General features: G+C 43.6%; 1 protein-coding gene across 3 annotated transcripts in view; it reads right to left on the bottom strand.

The window, feature by feature from the left end:
- slc16a4 (solute carrier family 16 member 4) overlaps positions 1–20,243 on the bottom strand; it is a 145,832-nt gene that overhangs the window by 9,677 nt on the left and 115,912 nt on the right. For all 3 annotated transcript variants that reach the window (XM_038819820.1, XM_038819817.1, XM_038819819.1), the window contains exons 8-9: positions 8,813–9,024; positions 8,262–8,355 (exon numbers count right to left, since the gene is read on the bottom strand). In XM_038819820.1, the coding sequence (XP_038675748.1) occupies positions 8,262–8,355; positions 8,813–9,024 (306 nt within the window). The remainder of the gene's footprint in view (positions 1–8,261; positions 8,356–8,812; positions 9,025–20,243) is intronic.

Genomic DNA, 20,243 nt, shown 5'->3' on the forward strand with positions numbered 1-20,243 from the left:
AAGCTCAAGCTACAAACACTGCAGACATGTTTGCCCTGGCTCATACTGGCATCCAGGAGTGCCCACATGCTGCAGCTCTGACACACCATCTGCCCTGCCATCTTTAATGTGCCTTTATTAATTAAAATTATTTTATTCCATTAATTAATTTCCTTTTTAATATATATGAAGTTTAACATCAGTTTGTATTCTTTTTAAACCATCTCACCACATAGCTAACTTCTGCCCCTTTGGTAGAGAAAGAACCAACTCCAACAGGGTGAAAAAGTTAGAAAAGGCAAAAGCAAAGGAGTGCCAGCTTCTATGTGCACTGAAATATCTGTTTATATATCTTGAGTTAGCTAGCCCTAGTTTCCTTAATTAGCTGGCTTCAGATCAGATGATCTTCCAGTAGAGACCTGAAACCCTGCTTAAGGCTGGAAAACGTGAGCAGTAAACCTTAGTTAATTCCTTAAAAGCAAGCAAAAGAGATTAACATTCCATTAACTTACCCAACTTGCCACAATCAATGTTCAAGGACTTGTCCAAACCCCCTCCCCTTTTAAAATTATTTATGAAATCATCTTCCACCAGCTTGTCAAGGTGGAACCTTCCAGACCCTGACAGCTAAGTACAGTTTAAAGTGAAATGTTGACGCCAATAACCAGGAGTTTTACATGAAGGTTCATATTTGCATCACTGGTGTGTGCCTTGTAGTAGGATTTGTGTTGAATTGTAAGCAGAAGCAAAGTGAAAATCAAAACTCAACCCCTGATCCTATCCCGTCTATTTCACTTAGAAAGAAAGGAATACCCCAACTCGGTTCCGAGAAATACAGAAATTGAATTAATGCCATTCTGGGTCGATTTTCAAGCCCGCGTTTCATAGCATCAGATTTCTGTACTTGTGGACAGGTTATTTCTGTGCTGCAAATCTATTTTGCAATGGCAGCACCATGTGACTCTCCATTCCTACTCATTCACTTGTTAATGCTGTGTGCTCCCAGGAATGTTGGGCTCCCAAGTAGAGATATTTGGAAGTCACTGATTTAGTGTATCTTTGTGACAGTATAATTTAATCATCCCTCCCCTCTTGCATTGCCTGCCCTGCCTCTATCTCTGGCCTTAGTGATTAAAAAATTTGGATATGAAACCTGATTCCTGCAATAAAACTTTCAGACCAGTAGAAGGAGACTGAAGGCCTCAGACTGGTAGAGGGCGATAGAATGTCTCTATCCAGACACACCACAAATAGTACATCTAATCTTTCTCTCTCTCTCTCTCCCCCGCATCGCCACCCCGACAGAGAGTAAAATTATCACTACCCTCCCCCTGCCTCCACTGATCTCCCATGTTGGTGTATCATAGTTAACACAAATTGTATGATATTATAGAATAGGCACAAAATGTTGAAACTCATGGAGCGGTATTCTCTGTTGGCCGAAATCGGATAATGTGATTGGGCGGAGAATAGGTGTGGGCGCCGATTCTATGCCAAATCGCAATTCTCCATCACCTTGACAGTGGCGTGAATGAGGTCCAAATTGCATGTACACTAAACAACATTTGCATATCGTCCGCGGGCCTGACCCGGTATTCTCAAGGGCCTCCGCGATTCTCCGCCTCGATGGGCCAAGTTCCCGATGGCACGGTTCACTTGTGCTTTTAAAAATCCCAAAGTAAGGAAAGTTTCCAACATCGCCATAGTTTGCTGACAATTGTGCCAGTGGACAGGGGGCTTCTGCTAGGGCCGAGAGAGTACCTTGGGGGGGGGGGGGGGGGGTTGGCCAGGAGGTGAGCTGTGGGGTTGGGGTGAGCGGGCATTGAACACCATTGCCAGAGCCGACAAGGCAGCCATGTAGCTGCGCACAATGTTGGTGGCCCACTGTAAACTCAAGGCCACAGGTCGTATATGTGTCCCCCCAGGCCACCCACTTGGGTGCCTTCTGGCCCCAGCTGACCCATCAGTTGTACGGGCCAGTGTCATCTTGTTGGCTGGGATGAATGTGAGTGGGGATTGTAATATATATATTATTTATATATATTTATATATATATATATATATATATATATATATATATATATATATTATATATATATATCTGCAGCTTGTCAGCCTCCCAAGTGTCAATCACAGACCCAGCAAATCATGCACCATTTCTCATTGGAATTGATTATGTGCCACGTGGCACTGGTGCTAGCACCTTAACAGCTGCAGCGCCAGTTTTGCTGTCGTGGAACTCCACAAATCCTGCTCCGGCGTCAACATTAGTCTCAGAAACGGAGAACCCATCCATGGTTGGAACGTTTATAGAGCTGGGGCTTATATTTAGGATTGGCAAACATCAAAACAAAAATATTAATTTTTTTTATAGGATGTATAGAAATTAGGAGAATTTTCATCCCATCCAACATCAAAGTTCATCCTAATTCCTACAGCCCAGCCACTTCAACCACCTGGTTCTTTTCCCCCAGGCTTTATAGAACCAGAGAATGGTTACAATGGAGAAAGAGGCCAGTCAGTCATTTTGTCTGCACCAGCCAAAAAAAGAGAAAAACTAGTCGCTCATTTTAATCCCATTTTCCAGCACCTGCTCCGTAGCCTTGTAGGTTGCAGTATTTCAGATGCAGATCCAGGTACCTTTAAGTTAATTGAGCGTTTCAGCTTCAACCACCAACTTAAGCAATGAATTTCAGACACCAACCAAAAGGGTTTTCCTCATGTCCGCTCTAAATCCTTCGACCAATCATCTTAAAACTATGCCCCCTGATAACGGACTCCGCAGCTAGGCGAAACAAGTCTTTCCTGTCTAGGCCCCTCATAATTTGGTCACCCCTTGTCCTCCATTGCTCTAAGGAAAACAACACTTGCTTATCCAATCTTTCCTCATAGCTGCAATTTTCAAGGCTTGGCAACATTGTTGTCAATCTCCTCTGCATTCTCTCCTGGGCAATTATGTCCTTTCTGTGAAGCGATGACCAGAACTGTACAAAAGCTCCAGCTGTGGTCAAACCAGCATTTTATGCAGATCCATCATTACATCCATGCTTCTGTATTCAATGCCTCTCACAATAAAGCAGTGTTTTTCAAACTTTTTTTCCGGGGACCTATTTTTACCAACTGGCCAACCTTCGAGACCCAACCCGGCCGACCTTCGTGGTCCGCGCCGGCCGAAGAACATAAATACACTGCCTATTTCAGCAAAATAGAATAAGTGATTCACTGATTCATTTCTCTGGGCAATGCCTTGACCATGGAATCCTTACAGTGCAGAAGGAGGACATTTGTCCCATCGAGTCTGCACCAACCCACCGAGAGAGTACTCTACCTCGGCCCATTCCCCTGCCCTATCCCCGCAACCCCATGCACTAATCATGGCCAATTCACTTACACTAAGGGTTAATTTAGCATGGCCAATCCACCTAACTTCATCGAATAGAATAAAATATTCCTGCACATCTTTGGACTGTGGGAGGAAACACAAACAGACACAGGGAGAACGTGCAAACTGCACCAGTCAATCACCCAAGGCTGGAATTGAGCCTGGGTTTCCTGGAGCTATGAGGCAGCAGTGCTAACAAACTGCGTGGTTTAAAGTTTAAATTTCAAACAATGTGTGGTAATTAACTGTCATCGCCTTCAACGGTTGCATTCTCCATGGCAATATCTCCACCAGAGTCCACTTGCCAACCGATCAGCACCCTCTTCTCACAATGTAAATTTGTCCATTTCCCTTGCACTGTATTCTAGGTAATTGTTCTGATAAGTGCAAGATGAAAGCTTCAACAAAATAGTTTCTTTTTCAGCAATACTACTAGTTCTGTACTACCGGATGACTAGTTACAAGGTTGTGATTTTAACCTAACCCACCTGTCAGGACCAGGCTGCGTTGGGGATCTGGGTTTGTGTTCTAGGTCTGGATCAGGTCAAGTTTAATTTGGGGTCTGGCATAACTTGGGTTTGGACTGGGTATGGTTTGTGAATGGGATTGGTGAAGTCGTCCCATTGCAAAAACCCTCCTCCCCCGCCCTGGTTAGACAGGGTTGCACATTTTGAAAAAAAATTTCATAGGGTGTGGGCATTGTTGGCTTGGCCAGCCTTTGTTTCCCAACTGCCCATTGCTGAAAAAGAAACAATGAGTGACAGTTACGAGTCAACCACATTGCTTTGTATCTGGAGTCACATGTAGGCCCGACCCCAGACCAGGTAAGAACATTAGTCATCATTAGATGTATAATTCCATTTTTTTAAAAAATTGAATTCAAATTTCACCATTACCATTGTGGCATACGAACTGGGTCCCCACTGCATTACCCAGGGTCTCTGGGTAACTAGTTTTGTGGTAAGACTATTCTATCATCACCTTCTGTAAACATGTGTAGGTTTCCCAAACATCTTCAGGATAACAGGTAAAAGAGAAAGAACTGACCACATCATTTCATCAGAGCTTGTTTCCTTGTGTGAAGTGGTTATTTTTAAAAATGCACTCCTCAACCCATAAAGGACCTCTCAGCTACCCCAGTCTGCGTACAGAGATTGACCGGTTTCTCCCTGATGTAGCACCTTACCGATTATTTAAATCCATGTCGCTGTCATTTAGGATGCCCTGTAAACTGCAGGTTTAGGATGAATGATTCCAGTTCCATTTTTGCCCTGTCTTTTTGTTAAATATGTTCAATTAGGGCAGGGCTAAAGATATCGCATATACCCTCAAAGTCTATCTCACTCTGATGCTAATTGTCCTGTTCTAGCACCTGCTGCATTTCAACTGATCTAGTGTGCACTTGCCTTGACTCGCAGCTCTTTCCATATGGTTCACATTCCTTGAGTGCAGAAACTTCCTTTAAAATCCTTCTCACTTTCACTATTTTAACTTTATACCAGTTTAGATTCCTCTGAGCATCCCTTAAACTCGGTTTCTGCAGAGTTTGAGTATCCAGGCTCTTCTCATAGGCCATCCCCACTTCAGTCAGGATCAATTTAATTGTCCCCTCCGCACGCTGTTCTGTGTTTGTTGTGATGTGATTAGAACTGAACACATTATGCAAGGTGTGGATAAATTAAAGCGGTAGAGATTTCTCCTCCCTTTAGTGTTGTGGATACACTGGGTGAACTGATTGCCTGTTCCTGGGGTCAATATTTGCAGCCTGCTTTCTGCTTTTTAATTTTACGAATGAAAGTTGGGAGGGACTGGGAATCTAACCACTAAACTTGGTGACTGACATTAGCTCTCCTCCCGAGCCACGGAATTGTTAAATGTAAAATATACTCCATATAACCAGAGATTGTTGAGAGCCCTTTCAAAGTACAGTTGACCATAGTCACCAGACTACTAAAGGGATGAGGTCAAGAACTATTGAATCATTAAAAGCTATCCCTGTAGACTGGTGTTTTCGATATCCAAGTCATTGGATTTCCAAACCTTTTAATTGAAATAAAAGCCTTTTAATATGGACTTTTGCCCAAAGCGTTCTGGAAGACAAATAAGCTACATCACCGTAAGTGACACAATCTATTTTATCTGTAACATGCTCATAAAGCAGAATTTCCCACATTGCTTTGGTGTAAAAGTAATGGGCTGTTATTTTCCAGTTACACCAGCGGCATGCAGTGGCTAGGCTGGGGAATGGTATGGTCTGCACACCATGGAACAGGGGCCTGTTAGCCAGAGGGGGACAGGGGTCCGCCGAACCGAAACTCAGCAGAAATAGGCACCTTTAACGGAAACTCAGCAGAAAGAGGCATCTTTAGGAATGATAGCATTGACAATAATAAGTCTCTGGGCTAAAGAATGAGTCACAGTCTGTTTGACTCGAAGCTACACCTTTCATTACTATGAATTGGGCAAGATTGGATTAGTCTCTCAATGATTCATGGCTGTCAACCTTTATTTCATCGCCAATTACTTTATAACTAATAAACAAAGGTGTTCAAAGAAAATGAAAAACCCCTGAGCAGAAATGTCCTGCCGATTAATCTTTAATTCCTGGAAAATGGATATGTGGGACCAGGGGATAAATAGGAAGGCTTGGGAGGGTGGGATGAAGCAGGACCCTATTCGTGCGGATTACTTCCAGTTGACAAGCTGATTTACATGAGCACCAGTGTGAAGTTTGCACGTTCTCCCGGAATCTGCGTGGGTTTCCTCCGGGTCCTCCGGTTTCCTCCCACGGTCCAAAGATGTGCAGGTTAGCTGAATTGGCCATGCTAAATTGCCTCTTAGTGTCCAAATATGCGTAGGTTAGGAGGGGTTATGGGGATGGAACAGGGGTGTCCAAATATGCGTAGGTTAGGAGGGGTTATGGGATGGAACGGGAAGTTGGCCTAAGTACGGTGCTCTTTTGGAGCATTGGTGCAGACTATATGGACCGAATGGCCTCTTTCTGCACTGTATGAATTCTAATTTTCTGTGCCTGTTTCATGACAGACTTGCATTAATAGTCAAGTCCCTGTCCAGAGTGATTGCTAGTCCGTTACCTTATGTCATTGCTTCCAGGTCCAGATCTGTTTGTTGAAAAGTGTGGCTGGCATCACACTTACACTCGGGCAATTATTTCACACGCACAGATATACACACACATTGGTTTTAGATCTCTAAGAAACTCATTCATGTAAACTCCTTTGAGAAACATTTGAACATAATTGCTAACCCACTTCACATTAATTAGTGCTCTCCCAGGGGGGTTAGCCACAAGACCACAAGAAATAGGAACAGGGATAGGTCTTTCGGCCCATCACGCCTGCTCCGTCATTCAATAGGATCATGACTAATCAGACATTCTCACCTTCACTTTCGTGCCCTTTACCTGTAATCTTTGATTCCCTTATTGATCAAGAATCTATCTATCTCAGCCTTAAATATGCACAAGGACTCTACCCCCATAGCTCTGTGGCAAGGAATTCCAAAGACTCTCGAGAAGAAATTCCTCCTCATCTTAGTCTTAAACTAGTGCACTTTTATTCTGAGACTATGCCCTCTGGACCGAGACTCTCCCATGAAGGGAAACGTCCTCTCAGCATTTACCCTGCCAAGCCCCATAAGAAACTTGTATGTTTCAATGAGATTACCTCTCATTCTTCCAAATTCCAATGAGTAGAGTCCCAACTTGTTTAACCTTTGCTCATAAGACAATCCCTCTTTACAGAGGGTCATCCTAGTGAACCTTCTCTGAACCGCTCCAATGAAATAATATATTTCCTTAAACAAGGGGACCAAAACTGCTCACAATACTCCAGATGTGGTCTCACCAGTACCTTGTACGGTTGCAGCAAGATTTCCTTACTCTTATACTCCAACCCCCTTGAAATAAGGGCAAAAGTTCCATTAGCCTTCCTGATTACCTGCTGCCCGTGTGCGCTAGCTTTTTGTGTTTTGTGTCCCTTTGTGTTGCTGTTTTCTCCTGTTTTGCTCCATTTAAATAATACTGTTCTTTTGTTTTCTTCTTTCAAAAATGTACAACTTAGGGCAGCACGGTGGCCTAGTGGTTAGCATAACCGCCTCACGGCGCTGAGGTCCCAGGTTCGATCCCAGCTCTGGGTCACTGTCCGTGTGGAGTTTGCACATTCTCCCCGTGTCTGCGTGGGTTTCGCCCCCACAACCCAAAAATGTGCAGAGTAGGTGGATTGGCCACGCTAAATTGCCCCTTAATAGAAAAAATTATTGGGTAATCTAAATTTATAAAAAAAGAAAAAAAAAAAAAAAAAAATGTACAACTTCACATTTTCCCACATTATACTCCATTTGCCATCTTTTTGCCCACTTACTTCACCTATATATGTCTTGGCAAACTGTTTGCATCCCTCGCACCTTTCCTTTCCGCCTATTTTTGTGTCGTCCACAAATATGGCTACAGTACATTTGCTTTCTTCCTCCAAGTCATTAATATATATTGCAAACAGTTGTGGTTCCAGCACTGATCCCTGTGGGATCCCACTGGTTAAAGCTTGCCGACCTGAAAAATAATCCCTTATCCCCAATCGCTGTTTCCTGCCCATTAGCCACACAGCACATCCAATGTGTAAGGATATAGGGTCATTTTAGCCAGGATGCCTGTTTGAGAGAAGGCCCAGGGACTGCTGGTTTTCTACTACTACTTAATTTGGACAGGAGAATCTTTCAATACCTGACCAGGATCCCTTACGATATCAGTGTAGACAGTTGCACTCAAAAAATAGCTCAATTCCCAGAATGCCTGGTGTTGGGGAACATTATATGTTGGGAACAGTTGAGTGTTGAGGAACATGGAATGTTGATAATTGGGGAACAGCATGCATGACCTTACCAGCTGCTGGAGGTCCCGTCAGGCAGCCAATCCCGGCAAAAAACATTGAAAAACCCATCGAACTTCGTACTTTTGTCACACCCACTAGGTCAACCTGCAGAACACAAAAATTACTAAGAAAGAAAACTGGCACAACCAGATCCAGTTGCATGTCATTGCTATCTATTAACAATATGACTTCTGGTTGAGTGAGCTAGCCCCAGGAAGACCGCATCAAAGAGAGGTTCCAACAGCTTTCCTATAATTGATGCCACCGGAATGAGATAATTTAAAATGGTGGGTCTCCTCCTTGTGGGAAAAGTCCTCATTCCTTCAACTCGGGGTAGATTTCTACTATGCTTGATTGCACTATTACTGAAAAATTACTCAACATAAATGGACCAATGGCTCATTGTGAACTCTCACACCAACTCCTTAAATATGTGTTCACTAACTCCACAAAGGGACACTTCTGGGCAACATTTTCATTCAAAAGATATTTAAGAAACTACCTTGAAATTAAGGATTGAACTGACACTTGTAGGTATAAAGAAGAAAATCTAGTGATTTACCAAGACTGGGAGCAGCAGAGCCATGTATCCACCACAGAACACAGCAAAGAACACGGCATATGTCATCAGCTGGGCATAGGTGGTTGCCAGTGGAGCCAACAGGTTGGAGAGGCCGCACATGAGAAGGTAAGCTTTGTGGTAGTGGTACTTGCTGGCATAGTTCTGGTCTGCTATCCACCCTGAAGCAAGTTGGGCCACAGTCTCTGTTATACCTGAAAACACACGAGCACACAAGCACCCTTACAACAGCTTGCAATTTCACAGTGCTTTAATATAATAAAACATCTCAAAGCAGTTCCCATGTATAGTAAGACACTGAATCAAGAAAAAAGATAAGGGCAGGTGGCTAAAAGCTCGGTCAAAAAGTTAGGTTTTAAAGATAGTCTTAAAGGATGAAAGAGGATTTTTGAAGGGGCCAACATTGGCCTTTTAACAACTTTTGCTTCATCGAATGATGACTTGTTTCCTGGCCAGTGTTCTACCACTGAAATTGCTGATTCTCGCTGGGGTATTGGCTCCATGGACACCATCATGTACCTCATCTCTGCCATCCATGGCTCAGTTGGTAATACTTCTGAGACAGAACGTTGTTCGTTCCCCTCTCAAATCAGTCACTTGAGCACAAAATCCAGGCTGGCACTCAGCGCTGAGGGATGAGATGTTAAACCAAACCCACATCTTGGACGGGATGTAAAAAAAGAGATATACTATTTGAAAGAGAAGGGGACGTGTCCTGGTCAATCCCTCGACTAACATCATTATTTCATTGGGATTCAGTGACTATTACTTTGTGAAAATTGGCTGTGAAGCACTTTGGGATACCCTGAAGTTGTGAAAAACACAATACAAATGCAAGTCTTCCTTATCTTTTTCTTCCTTTTATCCCGATTACTATACTTCATTGTGAGCTCCAGTGAGTGTTGGAACTTAGTAAACCACCCTCGAGAGCTTCATAAAGCAGCCACTCATTCACCACTGTGTAATGAGATGGTTACAAGGGGAGTGCTAAAGAGAGGTCAAGGATAAAATAGAGGTTTTTGAAAGAGGGGAACTGTATCAAAGGACAAGCTAATAGAAACATATACACCAGCGTGTACTGTGACAACTGAAATCTGCTCCATAGGAACAGGAGGAGGTCATTCTCCCCCTTCAGTCTGTTTTACCGTTCCTCCCATCCTGGTTAATCTGTACTTCAATCCCATTTATCCAACATCTCTCAATATCTGCAAATCAGCAATGAAGAGGGAAGTTTGAAGAGAGAGAGAGAAACGGAAAGTGCAATTAGATTCTACAATTGATTTCTCACTGCAAATAAAGCTCTCAACTCGAGCTTAGCAATGGCCGTTTGAGCGGGTTGCTGCCTGTGAAGTCTGGCAGTGAACCAAAGGTGAATGAGTTCATCTGTCTAGTACAAGAGAACAAAAATATACGAGTGCCAGATACAAAAATATTTCAGCTATGATCCAAATTGTAAACTGCAGGGCACAAGTAAAGACAAACGGGAGAGGCGAATGTAGAGGAGAATTCGTTACTCCTGGAAAAAAATCAGTATGTCAGCGAGTGAAGGCCCCAACAGCTTGATCCTGACCCCAGCCACGTCGGGATCCTGACCCCGGCCATATAGCAGGAACCCCATCTCGACCCCAAGCACATCAGGAAGGACCCACTATCTATGAATGCTAGGCTTCCCAGTGAGTTGTCAAAAACTGCGCAAGCAAAGTGAATAAATAAACTGACTTTTCCGCAGTGACAGTTCTCCAATTTAATTAAATGTCAGTTGCTGAGCCCACCGCTATCAATCCTTCCCTCATTATCAAAGGTACATCAGCCTTATAAAACATAAGTATCAGGAGTAGGCAATTCAGCGCCTCAAGCTCGCTCCGCCATTCAATACGATCATGGCTGATCTCTCAGCCTGAACTCCACTTTCCTGTCCATTCTCCATTGACACATTACTAATTAAAAATCTGTCTCTCTCTTTAAATTTACTCAAAGTTCTGGCATCCACTGCACTCTGTGTAGTGAATTCCACAGATTCATGAGCCTTTGAGAGAAGTAACTTATCCTTATCTCTGTTTTAAGCCTGATACCCTTTCTCCGAAAACTATAACCTCTTGTTCTAGATTTCCCCATAAGAGGAAGCATCCGCTGTATGTCTGTGATGTCAATACCTTTTATGATCTTATAAACCTCAATTACAGTAAGAAGTCTTACAACACCAGGTTAAAGTCCAACAGGTTTGTTCCGATTCACTAGCTTTCGGAGCACTGCTCCTTCTTCATTCACCTGAGGAAGGAGCAGTGCTCCGAAAGCTAGTGAATCGAAACCAACCTGTTGGACTTTAACCTGGTGTTGTAAGGCTTCTTACTGTGCTCAGCCCAGTCCAACACCAGCATCTCCACATCATGAATACCACAATTAGATCTCTCATTCTTTTAAACTATAGAGAGTACAGGCTTAAACTGCTCAATCTCTCTTCATAAGACAAATCCCTCATCTCTGGAAACAATCGAGTAAACCTCTAAATTGCCTGCAATACAACTACATTCCTCCTCAAATAAGGGGACCAAAACTGTGCACACTATGCCAGGTGTGGTCTCACCAATGTCTTGTACGGTTGCAACAACACTTCCCTACTTTAATACTCTACTTCTTCAGCTATAACGGCCAAAATTCCATCTGCCTTCCTTATTACCTGCTGTACCTGCCTACTAGTTTTCTGCAATTCATGCATGAGGACATCCAGATTCCTTTGCATGAAACATTCTTGAGTTTCTCTACATTTAGATAACAAGTTGCCTTTCCATTTTTCAAAAAATGGATAACTTCACACTTATCCACATTACACTCCATCTGGCAAATTTTGTCCCTCTCATCTCACCTATCTATACTCATTTGTAAATTTCTTATTTACTCATTGCAACTTATATCCCACCTATTTTAGTGTCATCTGCAAATTTGGCGATAGTATCTTCTATCTCTATATCCAAGTCATTCATGTATATTTTAAATAGTTGGCTCCCGAGTATCGAATCATGTGACACCCCACTAGTTACATCTTGCAAACCAGAAAAGTATCCATTTATCCTGACTCTTTGCATTCTGTTGGTTAGCTAGTCTTCTATCCAAGCTAATAAATTACCTCTAATCTCATGTGATCTTACCTTGTGTATTAACCTTTTGTGCAGCATCTTATCAAATGCCTTCTGCAAGTCCAGGTATTTTACATCTACAGGATGCGCATTATCCATTTGACTTGTTACATCTTCAAAGAACTCCAGCAAATTATAGTCGAATACGATTTGCCCTCCATAAAACCATGCTGACTCTGATAGATCGAGTTGACTTTCTAAATGTCTCATTATTACTTAATTAATAATTTATTCTAATGCTTTCCCAATGACAGATGTTAAACTAACTGATCTATAGTTTCCAACTTTCTGCCTCCTTCCCTTTTTGAATAAGCATTAGCGTTTTCCAAATCACTGGAACGTTTCCCATGTCCAGGAAATTTTGGAATATTATAACCAACGGATCCACTATCTCTGCTGCCACTTCCTTTCAGACCCTAGGATGTAGAACATCAGGCCTTGGGGACTTGTCTACAATCCTAATAGTTTGTTTAGTACTGTTTCCCTATCGATCGTGATTGTTCTAAGTTCATCCCTTTCTATTACCTTGGCATTACCTGTTACTACTGGGATGGTACTAGTGTCCTCCACTATGAAAACTGAGGCAAAATATTGATTTAGCAACTCCGCCATTTCTCTGTTCCCCATTATTAACTCCCCAGTCTCATCCGCCAAGAGGCCAACGTTCACTTTAGCTACTCTATTCCATTTTATATATTTGCCTTTGGCATCCTTTTTTATATTTTGTGTTACTTTTGCAATTTACCTTTGCTCTTTTTATCAATTTTTTTTAGTAACCCTTTGTTGATCTTTAAAAATTTCCCAATCTTCCAGCCTGCCACTAGCCTTTGCAATATTGAATGCCTTCGTTTTGCCTTGTTATCTTTAACTTCCTTGCTTAGCCATGGATGTTTTTCCCCTCTTACAATCTTTGTTCCTCTCTGGAAAATATTTTAGCTTGGAGAAATTGAATATCTCCATAAACAACTGCCACTGCTCATTAACTGTCCAAACTTTTAGTCTTTCTGCCCAGTTGACGGAGAAATCTGTCTTCGTGCTTATATAATTACCTTTGTTTAACTCCAGAATGCTCATGCGGGACTCCTGTTTCATACCCTCAAACTGAATTTGAAATTCTATCGTGCTATGATCACTCTTCCCTTAACTATGAGCTCATTAATCCCTCCTCAATGCACAATACCAAATTCAGAATAGCATGCTCCCTGGTTGGATCCATAACATGTTGTTCTAAGAAACAATTTCTAGTACATTTGATGAATGCTCCCTCAAAACTACCCTTGTCAATTTGATTAATCCAGTCTATATGCATATTAAAATCATCCATGATTATTGTTTTACCTTTTTTACAAGCCTCCAATATTTCCTGGCAAATACTGTGCCCCAGTGCCAAACTCCTGTTTGGCGACCTACAGATTATTCCCATCAGGGACTTCTTTCCTTTACAATTTATTATTTCTACCTAGACTGATTCCATGTCTTGATCTCCAGTACCTATATAATTTCTCACTGCAGCACTGACCCCTTCTTTTACCAGAAAAGCTACACCACCTCTTTTTTTTTTCTTTCTGTCTATCCTTCCAAAATACTGAGTACCCTTGGATATTCGACTCCTAGGCCTGGTCTCCTTGTAACTATGTCTCTGTAATTGCCACCAAATCATACCCCTTTGTCACTATTTGCACTGTTAACTCATTAATTTTGTTCTGAATCCTTTGTGCATTCTGACACAAAGCCTTTAAGTTTGTTTGAGTATTGGGCAGCACGGTGGCGCAGTGGTTAGCATTGCTGCCTCACAGCACCGAGGTCCCAGGTTTCATACCGACTCTGGGTCACTGTCCGTGTGGAGTTTGCACATTCTCCCCGTGTTTCATAGAATCAACAGTGCAGAAGGAGGCCATTCAGCCCATCGAGTCTGCACCAGCTCTTGGAAAGAGCACCCTACTCCAGGTCAACAACTGCACCCTATCCCCATAACCCAGTAACCCCACCCAACACTAAGGGCAATTTTGGACACTAAGGGCAATTTATCATGGCCAATCCACCTAACCTGCACATCTTTGGACTGTGGGAGGAAACCGGAGAACCCGAAGGAAACCCACGCACACACGGGGAGGATGTGCAGACTCCGCACAGACAGTGACCCAAGCCGGAATCGAACCTGGGACCCTGGAGCTGTGAAGCGATTGTGCTATCCACAATGCTACCGTGCTGCCCCCTTGCCTGGGTTTCACCCCCACAACCCAAAAGATATGCAGGGTAGGTTAATTGACCACGTTAAATTGCCCCTTAATTGTAAAAAAAAGAATTGGGTGCTCTAAATTTTTTTTTTTTAAAGTTTGTTCGAGTATCAAATTTCCCAACTCTTGTCTTGGCACAATATTGCACTCGCACGTTCTGTCCTTTCCTTTTATTTTCTGGTAACAACCACCTCATCATTAACCTGTGCTCCTACCTTTTTCTTTAACTCTGATATTCTAATTTTCCATGCAACTGAACAGCCCCCCCCCCCCCCCCCCCCACTGTTTAGTTTAAAGCCCTATCTACATAATGACAGTCAGCAAATTGCTTTACACATCATCTTTAAAGAGTCCAAAGGTGAGTAATTAGATGATGAATTGACACCGAGCTAAAAAAAGAGACATTCAAACATCCTGGTCGAGAGGAAGGTTTTAAAGAACATCTTAAAATGGGAAAGGAAGGCCAAGAGACCGAGCTGTGGATCCAGGCAGCTGAAGATAACAAAGCTATGTCTCATCTTTTCCCAACAAAAAGACTTTATAAAACAATTTCCTAAGTGGGATCCTAAGCGAGTTTCAGCTTTCATGGGTCTGCCTGGTTCAGTACGGTAGACCCATGCATTTACTAACAGACCCCATTCCTGGCTTAAATTTGGCAGCAATTGAAGTGACAAGACAATATAAGAATTAAATGAACTTGTTTCCATTTGAATTTTTTAAATTAATTAATGGGATGTGAATGTTGCTGAAATGTCCATTGATGAAGGTTATGGTTTTGTTGGTGAGCCATTGCCTAGCATTTGAGGAATGAATGTCGCTTGCTGCTTATCAGCCCAAGCTTGAATCTTGTCCAGGTTTTACTGCATATGGGAACGGAGTACTTCAGCATCTGAAGAGTAGATTATGGTACTGAGCGTTGTGCAATCAAGTGAACATCTCCACTTTTGACAGCGGCAAAGTCATTGATGAAGTAGCTGAAGATGGTTGAGCCCAGGACACTACCCAAAGGAACGTCTGTGGAGATGTCCTGGGCTGAAATAAATTACCTTCAACAACCTATCAGCTAGTGGAGAGCATTCACTGATTCCCATTAACTTCAATTTTACTAGCACAGCTTATTGCTACATAAATAGGGGGAACATACTCCCATTGGTGGAAAGATCAAGAACCAGAGGGCACAGATTTCAGGTGACTGACAGAAGGAACAATGATAATGTGAGGAAAAACATTTTTACACAGCAAGTGGTTGGGATTCAGAATGCATTGTCTGTGGCCATGAAGAAAAAATATTCAGTCATAGTTTTCAAAAGGGAAATGGATCATTATTTGAAATGGAAAAATGTATAGCATGTGGATGAAGGCAAAGGAGTGGCATCTGCTGAATGGCTCTTGGCAGAGAGATAGTACAGACATGATGGCGGCGTCAATGTCGTCCTCCTGTGCTGTAACTATTCTATGGTTCAGCCTAATGCTGTCTTGGTGTCAAGAGTAGCCATTCTAATCTCATCTTTGAAATTCAGCTCATTTCTTTGTTTGGAGTGAGGCTGCAGTGACCCCTGGCAGAACCTTGGCGAGCAGGTTATTTGTGAGTTCTATTCCACTAAGTGACTTTACAATTTACTATTAAATACTTATCAAGGGGCAGTGCTGCAGCTTCAAATTCATCCTGGGAAACATGGAGCAAATACATCACTAGCCTTACAGAAGAATGTAAGAAATAGGAGAAGGAGGTGGTGATTCAGCCCCTTGATCCTGCTTCACCATCCAATCCAACCCTGGCTGATTCTTCACCTCAACTCCACTTTCCTGCTTGTTCCCCATTTCAATTGAATTCACTTAAGAGTTCAAAAATCTATCAATCGCAGAATTCCGAAGATTCACAATCCTGTAAATTATGAAATCTCTCCTCCTCTCAATCCTAAATCACCATCCCCTTAGCCGGAGACTATGACCCCTAGTTATAGCCAGCAGAAACAGCACTCCGCATCTACCGTGATAAGGCCTCGCAGATTCTTGTATGTTTCAATAAAATCTTATTTGTTTAATCTCCAGAGTGTAGTCCTATTTTAATCTTCATTGAACCCAGGCAAGTATATACCGAATCAGTCCATGTCCAAATGCGACAAGACCTGCACAATGTCCAGGCTTGGGCTGACAAGTGGTAAGTAAATTCTCACCAGGCAATGACCATCACCCCTTGACATTCAATGGCATTACCATTGTTGAATAAACATACCGGGGGTTATCATTGACCAGAAACTGAACTGAACTAGCCATATAAATACTGTGGCTACAAGAGCAGGTCAGTGGCGAGTAGCTCACCTCCTGACTCCTGTGTGCCTCCGCCCCTCCACCCCACCGCTACAAAAACCTTTCCACTATCTACAAGGCACAAGTTGGGAGTGTGATGGAATATCTCTCCAACAACACTCAAGAAGTTCAACGCCATCCAAGGCAAACCAACCTGCTTGATTGGCACCCCTTGCACAAACCTTTACTCCTCCATGACCAATGCACAGTGGCAGCTGTGTTTACCGGGCCAACAAAGACCCCTGGGTGGTCAGGGTAAGTGCAGGGTGGCCCCCGGCTGTCTCCCTGGAATGCGGGCACCTTGCCACCCTAGCACTGACATGATGCCCAGATGGCACTGCCAAGCCAGCAGGAGCACTGCCTGGGTGTCAGGGTAAGGGTACCAAGTGCTAGAGTGGCATTGCCAAGGGCTAGGGGGATAATGCCCATGAAATGAGGGTAAAGGGGGGTTTGAAGGCAGGGTAGGTAAGTAGGAGCCTCTGTGAGGTTGAGGGGTGATGGGTGGGGGTCCTAGAAAGAAGGGATGCTGCAAGGGGGCTGGGGGGGGGGGGGGGCCTGAAGATGGGGGAACCCCAGGGACCCCATAGCGGGAGTGTCGTCACTTGGGGGGGGGGGGGTAAATGTTGATGTGTGTGGGTGGGGAGGGGGGCAGAAGGTCACTTAGAGATCAGGGCACCCCTTCAAAATGGTGGCCCGATCTCTGAGTTCAGCTCCCCAGTGCTTAAAAAAATTCTATGTGTGGGTTAAACCGGTGAGAAACTCCCCTGGGCTCAAAAAAAGTGACTAAATGTCACTGAATAGCGGTGGGGAGCTCACCGGCAGAGCTGGCGGGAAACTCCCTGAAAAACCCGCCACAAATTATCTGAGAAACATTTTGGGAGAATCGCTCGCCATGTAAAATATGCTGAAAACAGCTCTCGCACTCGCGTGGCAGGTTCCCTGGCGATGGGACAGCCGAGCCATACAAAATGCCATGGACTTCAGGACTGGAATATCCTCCGCCACTGAACAACGCACAGCAGGGGAAATGGGAAAACTACTCCGGAGGAAACACTTGCCACAAGTCCACAGAAAGGGCTTTGCACGAAACACTCACCACAGAGACTCTTTTTTCGGTTCACAAAATGGTCCCACCAGCAGATCAGTCATTCACCAAGTAATCATTAAAAACCACACCGTCCGCTTACCCTGTCCCCAATGAGTAATGACCTAACTGATAATATCTGAGGCTCTGGTGAGACTAAAGCCATCTACACACTGCTATTGTTATCAAAATATAAAAACTACACCATGGTCTGACTTGGGTCAGTCTCAACCTGGCCTGGTTCAGTCCAAGCCAGTATGGTCTGACCGGTGTCAGTCCCAACCAGGCCCAGTCTGGCCTGTCTCGGTCTCAGTAAACTGCCCTCGGGGATGCAGTTTCAGAAGCTGACTGCAGTTCTGTGAGGAAAATACAGCTTGAGGACTTTAGGAGGAGGCAAGAAAAAGAGTTGGAGAGTTTCCCAACTTGAATTCGGTCCAAGGAGAGAATGCTAGAGTAGCAAAATGACCGAGGGATAGAGACTGAGAGAAAGTAATGCAAAATCAGCTGGAGAAGCTTGCATTTTGCTAGGTAACCATATGAGAAGCAGGACTGAGGCCAGGCCAGAAAAATGAATGGCTTCTTTTTACAAAGAACAGATTTTAAACAAGCTGCATTCGAGCTTCGACAGATTTCACATCGGGAGAAATTCAGGCATAAACACGCAGGAGAACAGAAGAGCCATTGTGAAAGCAGGATTGGGTCTGTTCCCGGGTTGGTATTTTACGTCAGAGTATAATATGGAATGATCCAGCTTAGCTCTAACCCTTTTAGCAGCTCAATCGCTTAGCCTCAGACTATGCTGGAATCCCGACTGGTGTTGTGTTGCCATGTGATTGCCATTCTTCTCAAGTGGGTGGACGAACATTCAGCGCAAAGTGACTGTTCTTATGCCGGACACGTACAGCACCAACAGGATAAGGGGAGAAGCGTTTGTAATGCAACTCACACCAAAGCGCACATCCTGTCACCAGTGTGCCGAGGATACCAGTCTGCTCGTTCACTTAATGTTGTTAAGCTCAGAAATCAAGCCCTGGCTATAATCCAGAACTCCACTAACAGACTCAACTCCTCCCACTTGTTGCCCAGTGTGGGACTGATTTATTGCAAGGGGCGGGCAGCCTGAGCAAATGTGGTGCTCCCAGTAATACTCCCCAATCCAGATAAAGAGCATACAGTCAGGCCAAAACATTCCAGCATTTAAGAATACCATCACTAGGGGTGAGGGTGAGTGGACAGATTATAATATCAATACTGACATGGTTTTCATGTGTCTCAATGGATTGGGGGCAGGGAAGGGGTGTTCAGGAGCTGCCAAGGGTCCTGAATGCTCAGTGTCCATTCTTCGCCTGGCCTTGATCCACTGTGGGTATCAAATGTTCGCAGATCAGTTGCAGCATAGTTTGGGGTTGGCTAAAGCTTCCTCCACTCTGCTTCAATCATGTGCCTACCACAACTGTTGGATAAAATGTCACTCGCTCCTACCACCAGTATACCTGTGGCCCCTTTCTCTCAGGTTGCTCTTCAATCTCTTTCCAAAGGGAGTTCTGCTCCACATACCCCAGGCACTGAGGAACCAGTTTGAAATCGAGGTTTGAATTTCATCCGCATTGGCTATGACCATTGGTTTTCTGTATTAAAACTTTATTCTATCATGGGGTGCGAGCATCACTGACAAGATCAGCATTTGCCATCCCTAACTGACCTCAACTGAGTGGCTTGCGAAGCCATTTCAGACTCAACCACAGAGATGTGGTTCTCGTGTCAGACGTAGGCCAAACCAGCTAAGGACGGAAGATTTCCTTCCCTAAAGGGCATTAGTGAACCAGGAGGGTTTTAACAAGAGAAAAATGAAAGTTGCCACAGTTACGGAGACTAGCTTTATATTGCAGGTCTATTAATTGCATTCAAATTTCATCAGCTGCTATAGTGGGATTTGAACCCATGTGCCAAGATGTTAAAACACATCATTTTCAACACTGGAAGTAGTTTATTCTTAGGAGAACGTGAAAGCTCAAATAGCTGAGATTTATTTCAGCCTCTGGAGAAAGACTTCTTCGTGAGGGGTGCGGGCAAGTTTAGAATTTTAGCTCCCAAAGGTCAGTTTGCCAATTATCCTCCCAGAGGTGAAACAGTCATTAGAATCTTGTTAGCTTTCCACATCTTTTTACACTGTGTTTGTGGGGAGTTATTTGGGTTGACTCGCAGGATTCCCACCCAGTTCTCCTCCCCACAGATGCCTACTTATGTGTTAAAAATAATATTGCCAATTGTACAGAGTTGCTGTTGTTGAGCTAGTGTGCAATACCCTACTTTTAGAGCTTAAGAGCAAGAAAGTAGCCAGGGAAAGGGTTGGCCCACTCAAGCACAGAGGAAGGATTCTATGCATGGAGCCAGAAGAAATGGGCGAGGTACTAAATGGGTACTTTCAATAAGTATTCATCAAAGAGAAGGATTTGGTGGACGATGAGTCTGGGCAAGGGTGTGTAGATAGTCTGGGTCATGTTGATATCAAAAAGGAGAAGGTGCTAGATGTCTTAAAAGCATTAAGGGAGATAAATCCCCAGGGCCTGATGGGATCTACCCAAGAATACTGAGGGAGGCTAGGGAGAAAATTGACAGAAATCTTTGTATCCTCATTGGCTACAGGT

This window comes from Scyliorhinus canicula, chromosome 15, assembly GCF_902713615.1.
Source record: "Scyliorhinus canicula chromosome 15, sScyCan1.1, whole genome shotgun sequence".
Taxonomy (NCBI): domain Eukaryota; kingdom Metazoa; phylum Chordata; class Chondrichthyes; order Carcharhiniformes; family Scyliorhinidae; genus Scyliorhinus; species Scyliorhinus canicula.